We start from the raw sequence: 9,727 nt of genomic DNA, 5'->3' as shown, positions 1-9,727 counted from the left end.
CGGTTTGGCTTTCGGATCTATCCAAAGCCTGTGTTCTGCCACCTTTCTATCGATCCCCGACATGTCTTCAACTGACCATGCAAATATATCTTTGTTTTCCTGGAGAAATTTCTTCATTTCTTCTTTAAATTCCTCTAGTTGTTCGGACTTGATATGAGTTGTTCTTTTTTCATCCTTAGGATCCAACTGTATTCATTATAGCTTATCCAGTAGTTTAGGCCTCTGCGTCTCATCCTCGTCCCGATCATCACGTATCTCAATTGGCAATGCTGTGTCCTTTTTAGGACCAACTTTGTCCTTGAGATATGCTACATAACATTGTCGAGAGATTCTTTAATTGGATGTTGCCTGACCGATTCCTTTATCAGTTGGGAATTTGATCTTCATATGCTTCGTCGAGACTACCGCACCTAACTTTGTCAGGGATGGCCTACTGAGAATGACATTGTAAGCAGGAAGCTCCCGGACAACTAGGAAATTTACCCAAATCGTGGTTTCCTTGGGAAAATTTCCCACCGAAAGGTATAGTTGAGCCAATCCTTTGGCTATAGCTGACGAATCAGCAAGCCATATAAATGTGTGGCTTCATTAAATCTTCCTCAACCTTCAACTTTTGATAGGCTTCGTAAGATAAAAGATCTGTCGAAGACCCTATGTTGACCAATACTCTGTGTACCTCTTGATGTCCGATTTCTACTTTGATCATGATCGCATCATCATGAGGTGTACACACACCACTTTCGTCTTCTTCGTCAAAAGTAATAGAACTTTCGTCATTCATCTTTTTTCCGCTTCTACGTCTCTCTAGTCCCAAAGAACTTAGACTTAGCTTTCAGCTTTCTGAGGGACCCAGGGCTCAGTCCTCCAAATATGGTAAGAATAGGAGATCGACTAGCACCGATCACTTCCTTTCCCTTTTTTGACTTGGGAACCTCGACCGGCGATCTCTTGCTTCCCGAACGTTCTCTTTTTTCAACAATTGCTCTTAATTCAATCTGTCGCCCTTTGACAAAATTGGATAAGTGTCCTTGAGATATCAATCTCCCCATATCAGCCTTCAAGTGTCTGCACTCGTTGGTGTAATGCCCATAATCTTTGTGGAAACGACAATACTTTTCCATATTCCTCTCTCCTGGTTTTGCTATCATCTTTGGTGACCATTTCAAAATGTCTTGATTCTTGATCTGCATCAAAAATTTTGACCATGGAGCATTCAACGGTGTATACTCACTTTGATCGGGAGAACGTTGCCTCCAAACGGAGTGTGGTTTCCTTGCCTGATTATGGTTGGATTGCTTCGGCTTCTGATTCCTTTCATGTGCCTTCAATTCTTTGTTTGAGGCCTTTGCTTCCCCTTGACGTGCATCAAGAATTTCAGTTACTTCTGCATATTTTTGACATCTTTGTACCAATTCAAAATAAGTGGCAAGCATGTCTTGAAATAATAACTCCAGTAGCCTTCGGTTTCTGAGTCCAGTGAAGGGCTGTTTTCGCCACCTATTCATCCAAATTCTCGATCTTCATGGTGACTTTGTTGAATCTTTTTAGGTATTCCCAAATTGATTCATTCTTCCCTTGTTAGATAGTGAATAACGTTTCTTCCATCTTCTTGATTTGAATTCCACTTTGGAAACGACCAATAAACTTTCCGACTAACTCCTCAAAATCAACAATTCTTCTCGATGGAAGATTTTAAAACCACTTCTGTGCCACCCCGGTTAGGGAAGAACTGAACACTCTACAAAGAATTTCATCAGAGTTGCCAGCTACCACCATAATTTGCTGGTAATAACTGATGTGGGCAATAGGATCCCCTGAACCGTTGAACGAAGAGAAAGTTGGGAGCCAAAAATTATGAGGAAATTCAAATCCGGCTATAGCCTCGGCAAATGGAGTCTTTCTGATGACCGAATAGATGTCATCAACCCTCCTTCCTTGGGAAAGTTGTCCCAGCCTCTGATTTATTTCAGCAAGTTCTCGATCGATATGCACCGTTCGACCGCCATCTGTTTGAATACTTTCTCGTCCCGAGCATAGAGAAGTTGGCGAGTGAGTGCGAACTCCTCTATCGAACCTTGTTACTGTTCCTGTTTGGCTTGCTTGCGGCCAATCACGCCGACCGTCCCTTTTGAGCAGTTCTCCGGTTCTTAACTCCCTGGATCAACCTCAAGGGTTCCTTTGAAAGTCCTGTCCTTAATTCTGGCCTTCGGCCAGTTATCTATCTCCTTGTTGAGAATGCCCTCGTGCCGGAGGTATAAGGATCTCTGCCTCTTCTACACGTCTTCTAGCCTCCTCCTGATCAGGAGCCTGAGGAGCCACCACTTGCCTGACCAAAGTACGAAGCGTTTGTTGCATTTCCAGAAACTGAAATTGCATTTGATCCATTTGTTGTTGAAGGGGATTTGGATAGTTCAAGTGTTCGTTACCGCCCAATCCTCCATCCTCGCGAAACTCTCGAGCACGACTTCCTTCAGGAATATCTTCTAGATTATTTCCCTTTGGAGAGCGAATGTTTAGTTCTCGTTGAGCTACCGCCGCTCCTGCTACTGATCTGGTAACCATGACTTTTTGAAAAGTTTCCCACAAACGGCGCCAAATGATGCTTCCAAAGTTTGCTTAGCCCTTAGATCATTGATGAATGACCTACAAAACAATGTTAGACGTGGCCTAACCGTGGGGGTTGGAAGGCCACCTCTGAAGGCTAAGTCAGTTAAGGAATTGATCACAAAGCTCTGGCTAAGTTGTAGAACCAAAGTTGACTATGATTATTTGGAAAACGATTCAGTTACCTCAGCCTGTGCAAGGCTACCTGATTTTATAGTCTCTTCTTTGGATTTCCAATCGTTGGATTTGTTTGCGCCTTATCTTGGTGACCGTCAGATCTTTACAGTTAGACTCCTTTTGCGGAGTGGTGGTGACTTCCCTTAATCACACGATCCCTTGCTCTGAGTGCATAGCAGTTACCATATCTTGCATGATCGCCAACTCCCATATGCGACAACAACTATTTCTTGATTGGTTATCCAATCCAAATTTCATGGGATCGTGCCTATCTTTTGGACTTGCAAGGTTCCTTCTTTATCACGCTAGTGATTGGTCCGGTTTGTTCAAACCCAACCATGGTTGGACCATTCTCGACCGAAGTTAAGGATTGAACCGAAGATGGACCCGGTTCGGTAATGATTTTCCCGTATCACCTGGTAACTGCAGAGACTTGTTCTTCATCAGTCTTTTGAAGCCCACATGCACTCAACTTACTAATCATGTTGGACATGATGGTTATGTATTGCCTCATGGTGTACCCTGGCGGATCTTGTAACCATCAAAAGTGAGTCCAAGTTGGTGGCCTCTAGTGGTGGAATTCCCTCCATATTGGAACTTCACTGCCTCCCATAAAGACTTTGTAGACCTATACTTCTCAAATCTAAGCATCATGTCATCCTTCATAGAGCTTAGGTTAGTAATCCTAGCTACTTTGTCATTTCTCTTCTAGGCATTGTAAAGCTCAAGGTCCCTGCGATGCTGTGCAGTGATACATTCTTCAGATAGGGATATGGTCTGGTTTATGGTTTCCAGCATGTCTTGCTCTTCCAGGAGATATTGCACCTTTCGGTGCTAGAGGTCATAATTCCTCTCATTCAATTTATCTCATTGGGTGAGGTCAACAACAATGCTCTTGGTAGTAGTCATTTAAACTAGATACATCATATATGCAAATATGACTTCAACTATTCTAGCATAAAACACAAGCAACAATAATTCACATTAGCATGGTTAACCTATGGGATAAGCATTTGAACCAAAAGAAATACTAACAAACATTCAATTAAATCCTCATGCAAATCTACATAGATTTATATACTAGTTTCATTTTGTGCTAGAAACATGATCAAATGACCCATATTTAAAATTATTTTACTATTTATAAAAATAAAACACTCAATTATGTTTATGCTATGAAGTGGTTTACACAGAACGCTTCCACTTCAGTAGCTCCCACTTAGTCCCATTAGGCTCTCAATGCCTAAGTATTACTCAGAGTGTTGGGCTACTGGTGTCTAGTAAGTCAGAAATACATTCTGAACAAGACAGACCACCATCTCAGAAACCATCTTCCCAGATTGACTATTGTCTCACTAGACAGAAACTTTGTATGGTCCTCTGTGGGCCAAACGGCGTTTATACGAACCACAATTCGTAAAGAAGAGAAAAAATCCGATTTTCTCCCAAAAAATCACACAACCGGATGAAAAATCCAATAAACGTTAATAAAAATTAATTCTATGGATTATCAATTCATGCATGTATTTATGGAAGGGAAATCACAAGGATCATTCCACTTGGATCCCTACTAAAAATTTAAGATTGCTATTAAACCTTCGATTTTTCCATTGTGGGTTTCTATCAAACTCTTGATCTCTATGAGTTTCCATTAAACCTTGGATTCTCCATTCTGGGTTTCTATCAAACCCTTGTTCCTTCCATTAGATCCATTCAATAAAAAAAACAAATGAGTAACAAAGATCCATGGGAACCTGGCTCTGATACGAATATTGGTTAATCACATCTACTCTATAAATAGATGGGAGAAAGATCCTTACCTTAATTCACTTTCTCAATGTATAAAGATCTACATAGAAGTAGTTTGGATCAACGTCATCGTTTCTTTACGAAATCATTACCGGTTAAATTCCATAATCACGTGGATCAAATGCCATATGGATGAATGGTATAAAGTTGGGGTCGTGCTTCAGTGCTGCGCATTAAATGTGCAGCACGGTGAAGCGCACGATCGAGATCGAAATCTCGACCGAAATTTCGATCTCGACCATCCGTCTCGGTGTCGAGACAGACGTTCGAGATTTCGATCTCGACCGTGCGCTGCACATGCTGCGCATCTAATGCACAGCATGCAAATCACACTAATAAAGTTGAGATCCAAAACAAGGAGAAGCCAATCCATGAAAGCTACCTCCTTTTCTACATTTCTTAGGGAGAGAGAGCCGTCTTTATTTGAAATCTCAGCGTATGCCATAATGTTATCCATAAGTGAGTTTCTGATTTTGCCTTTGCCATATTATTATTAATAAATGCCACAGCCAGGTTCTGTATGCTGATAATTTAAAGTGAGTTTTATCAAAATAATAATAATAATAATAATAATTTAAAGTGAGAATGCAAGAAGCAACCAAAGGCGAAGATGCATGCTCAAATGGCAACCGATCTGGATATTTGATTGGAATGTGACTGGCCGGGAAATGCAAGCAGAACCATGGAGTTGGCTGCCGGAGAAGGGTTCAATATGGAGGACCACTGACACTCTGACAGGAAGGAATAACCAATTATGTCCTACTCAGCTACGTCTTTGAGTCTAGTCTTCGTTTTTGCGGAGGAAGACGAAACACATACTGGATTTGAAAACCCTAAGACTGGGAGGGACAGAGTTGGAGATTTTTTTGGTTTTTTCCTTCTGCATTAATTTGGAACAGAGGCAATCTAGATTTGAGAGAGCAAACTTCGAATTTACAAGCTTCAGTGTCTAACTTACAAAGCAACGTGGTCACGGCTCTCATGAGAAGTTGAAGATGAGGCGACGGCCATTGTCTGGAAATATATCAAGAACTTCCATTTGCTATGACTTTGCCGTAATTTATCATCTCTCGGCTCTTCTAGGTGTCTCCTGGTTATGGCTTTGTGGGGAAATCAGCAAACCGCATCAACCGATACAGTTCGAGTAACATTGAAGTAGATTTATGGCCAGAGCCTCCAACATCAGAGATATCATTCGATCAAAATTTTCACTCTTTGCTTCACATCCCACCCTTTATCTTCTCAATTCAACCTTCTCATTCTCATCGTCGGCTTTAGCATCAGCATCATCATCTTTTAGTGCACTAAATCGACGTCTTCAAATATGCCATAATATGAGGCAACTCTACCAAATCCAAGCCCAATTGATCACTTCTGGTCTTTTCAGAGACACATTTGCTGCCAGCCGTGTTTTGAAATTCTCTGCGGATTCTGGGGATATCGAATACACCGTCTTGATTTTCAGACACATTGGTTTGCCTGATGCATTCTGTTTTAACACTGTTATGAAGGCCTATTCCTATGGTTCTGTTCCCTCCCAAGCTTTGGAATTCTATTTTGAGATGATTCAAAATGGGTTCTTTCCTAATAGTTTCACATTCCCACCTCTCGTGAGTGTCTGTGCGAAGTTAGAGTCTTCTGAACTTGGAAGAAAATGTCATGGGCAGATTGTCAAGAATGGGGTTGACAATGTGGTACCTATACAGAACTCTTTGATCCACATGTATGCTTCCTGCAGGTTTATTGAATATGCTAAGAAATTGTTTGATGAAATGTCTCAAAGGGATTTGGTATCTTGGAATTCCATAATTGATGGTTATGCAAAATTGGGCGACTTAGCTGCTGCCCACATGCTGTTTGGTGTAATGCCGGAGAGGAATGTGGTTTCTTGGAACATCATGATATCTAGATATTTGGACTGTGGCAAACCAGGAAATTGTTTAAAGTTATTCAGAGAGATGATGGAAATTGGATTGAGAGGAAGTGATACAACAATGGTTAGTGTACTTACTGCATGTGGCAGGTCTGCTAGGTTAAAGGAAGGCACGTCAGTTCATGCGTTTCTCATCAGAAACTTATTTAGACTGAGCTCGATTACTTGCACAGCTTTGATAGATATGTACTGTAAATGTCAAAAGGTGGAATACGCACGAAGATTGTTTGATGGTATGTCGGAGAGGAATATAATTTGCTGGAATGCAATGATCTTGGGACATTGCATTCATGGACATCCACAAGATGGACTTCATTTGTTTGTAGATATGGTAGGAAGGTGGGACTTGGAAGACCAGCAAAGTGAATGTATTAATACAAAGAACTCATGGATGGAAGGACATGGAGTTCTGCCAGATGAAGTTACATTTGTTGGTATCTTGTGTGCTTGCACTCGTGCTAAATTGTTGCCAGAGGGGAGAGATATATTCTATAAATTGACCAAAGCGTATAGAATAAAACCTAATTTTGCACACCATTGGTGCATGGCTCATCTCTATTTTAGTGTTGGACTGATTCATGAGGCTGAAGAAATTTTGTGTACCATCCCAGCCGAGGACAATGAAGGGGAGTCTTTGAATTCAGCGTTGTTGGGTGGGTTGCTTGGGTTATGCCACTTCAAGGGAGAAGTTGATGTGGGAGAGCGAATTGCAAAACGGTTGATTGAACTAGAGCCTCAGAATCCATCTCGATATGCCTTGTTGTTGAATGTGTATGCTGCAGCTGGTCAATGGGAAGATGCTGCCAAGGTGAAGGAATTGGCGACACAAAGGGGCTTGAAAAAAATTCCTGGTTATAGTCTTCGAGATTTGAATGAAATAGTTCACAGATTCAAAGTGGAAGATAAATTACAACCAGGCATGGAAGAGGTCTGCAGAATGATGGATGAACTACTGCAGCAACTAAGGATGTCAACCACTGGTTCTCCTATACTACTGTAGACAAATACTGAAATCTAATCCTAATTTTGATACATATCTATCCAATTCTGATGGGAAATTATTATTGCTTATATCACGTCTTTGTTTCCTCTGATTTATTTAGTTTTATTTGTTAATTTAGGGAAACAAAAGTTGGGTTATAGGAAGCCCTTATTCTAGTCGTTGACTGTATTTTTGTCCTTCAAGGTTCAACCTTGCCATAATGCAAAAAGAAAGAAGCTCAGATTAACTTCTTGTCCGTATTGTAAATTGGAATCATCAATTGTTACACACCATACTTGACCAACTGCATATTCGCAATCGCAGATCAGAGGAGCTTGTGAAATGAAGAACTTGCCCTTTCTAGCAGTAAAACAATGACACTATTTGAATTGCTGTTACTAGCTTAGGAAGTTTCTGAACCTGACATTAACTACCATTTATGGACCCTTGCACAGCCTGAACAGTCCAATATCTTGCCCTAACTTCCCGAGGTGCTGGAGAATAAATTTCTGCAACCCAGGCTAATTGGACACCCAAGAACAGTTTTGGCACATTGTAGTTTTTATCAGATCATAGCTTATAAGAAGAAGAAAGCAGGCTGCTCTGATGATGCAGTTCTTCTAAGACTGAACTAGAAAAACTTCAAACTGAGGAATTGTTTCAAGGACTGCTTCAAGCTACACTCAAGCTTAAGTCTTAATGGGTTATACGGGTGTGACGATCTGAGTTCTTTATACGTAGTTGATGAATTCTGGTTTTCCTGTTTAATTCTGATTCTGTTCTGTTGGTTTGGCTTTAAAATCTATTCTCAAGTTATAGAAATGCATCAGGTTAACTTGTGGTTGATTCATACTTCTATGGATCCAAGGTAGGAATACTTACATTCCCAAGGAACTTAAGGAAACTGCCTTCTTTGTCGGGTTCCTTACCTGGAGTATTGCTCTAGCGGGCTCAACTGCCTTTACTCTCATATATACCAAGCTTGAATAGAATTTAAGGAAATGAAAGCCGAACTAAAACAGGGAGGCAAGCAAGAAGTAAAACAGAAAAGATGAAGGATAGAAGAGTTGGATGGAGTCAATGACCTCCTTTCCTTTTCTTCTTTCCTTTCTTCTCTATTCTGTCCTCCATTACTAATTATTCAAAGTTCCAACACAACTAACCGAAATCTGGTTAGGACTTCCACCAGAATAGGAGAAGATATAAAAACAGATATAGAAAAGGAAAATTGGGAACTAATGAAGTTTGTAATGTGGAGAGTAGTAGGCTTGTAGCCTCTTCTTTTGAAGTTGGCTGCTCTCGCAAAATTTTCCACTTGCTTTCCAACATTAATTACTGTCCGAACTTGCAACACAATTATTGAACATAAGGAGCTTCCTTAAAACATGAGTAACTCAAATTCATAAGCTAGAATGATTTGAGTACATTCAAAGATGCAATTCATGAATTTCAAAGTAAATGTCAAACCGAGATTTTGTCATGACTCTTACCTTTCTAAAATTTTAACCAAGATGTTGAAATTTTTACGAATTGCACTTTTGGCTTATCGAATAGCCAATAAAGTATCACCATGATGCATGACCATACATTTGATGATTTTCAGGTTAAGCTACTAATGTGTCCAAAATCTGCTCAGCCCTTAGATCTCCTGTGGATGACCTGCAAAAACGAACGTTAGATGTGGCCTGATCGCTGGGTCGGGAGTCCACCTCCGAAGGCTAAGTCAGCTGATGAACTGATCATAAATGGCTCTGCTTGAGCATAGAGCTAAAGAATGAATGATGAGAATACGATTCAAATTGTATGCATTTAGTAAGTCTATTGATTCCTTTGTAACTTTTACTTTCGTCTCCGTTTTCTTTTTTGATAAAAACCACAACCAGACCTTTACAGTAATGGAAGGCGGTAGGGTTTCTTCTGAACATAGCGCCTGTGAAACCCAGCTCTAACTTAACCCTGACCTTGACCCAGAAATCCGGTTGTTTTTAGGTCTGAAGACCCGGAGTAAAGGAAGAAGCCAACTATGGGCCATCTCAGTAGAAGACATGGTGTTTGACTCTGAACCCATGGATGTTGATGATGGAGTTCCATACTTGGAGGTCTGTGTAGATCTGGAAAGAAAGCTGCATCTGTCTGAAGATGAGATTAGTTGAAGGACTTGGAGTATTATCTGACTTGGTTTGAAGGCATTTCTACACATTAGGTATGTCACTTGTTGTGCG

At 40.6% G+C, this 9,727-nt stretch overlaps 1 protein-coding gene across 1 annotated transcript; it reads left to right on the top strand.

The window, feature by feature from the left end:
• Positions 1 to 5,223: 5,223 nt before the first annotated feature.
• LOC149005107 (pentatricopeptide repeat-containing protein At3g51320-like) lies at positions 5,224 to 7,855 on the top strand. The gene has a single exon (XM_089168758.1). The coding sequence runs from the start codon at positions 5,754 to 5,756 to the stop codon at positions 7,521 to 7,523; it is 1,770 nt and encodes a 589-aa protein (XP_089024884.1). The 5' UTR covers positions 5,224 to 5,753; the 3' UTR covers positions 7,524 to 7,855.
• The last annotated feature ends 1,872 nt before the right edge of the window (positions 7,856 to 9,727 follow it).

This window comes from Hakea prostrata, chromosome 9 (genome assembly GCF_041222555.1).
Source record: "Hakea prostrata isolate BN-2017 chromosome 9, UWA_Hpros_2, whole genome shotgun sequence".
Lineage (NCBI taxonomy): Eukaryota > Viridiplantae > Streptophyta > Magnoliopsida > Proteales > Proteaceae > Hakea > Hakea prostrata.
This window is presented reverse-complemented; position numbering and strand designations above follow the sequence as displayed.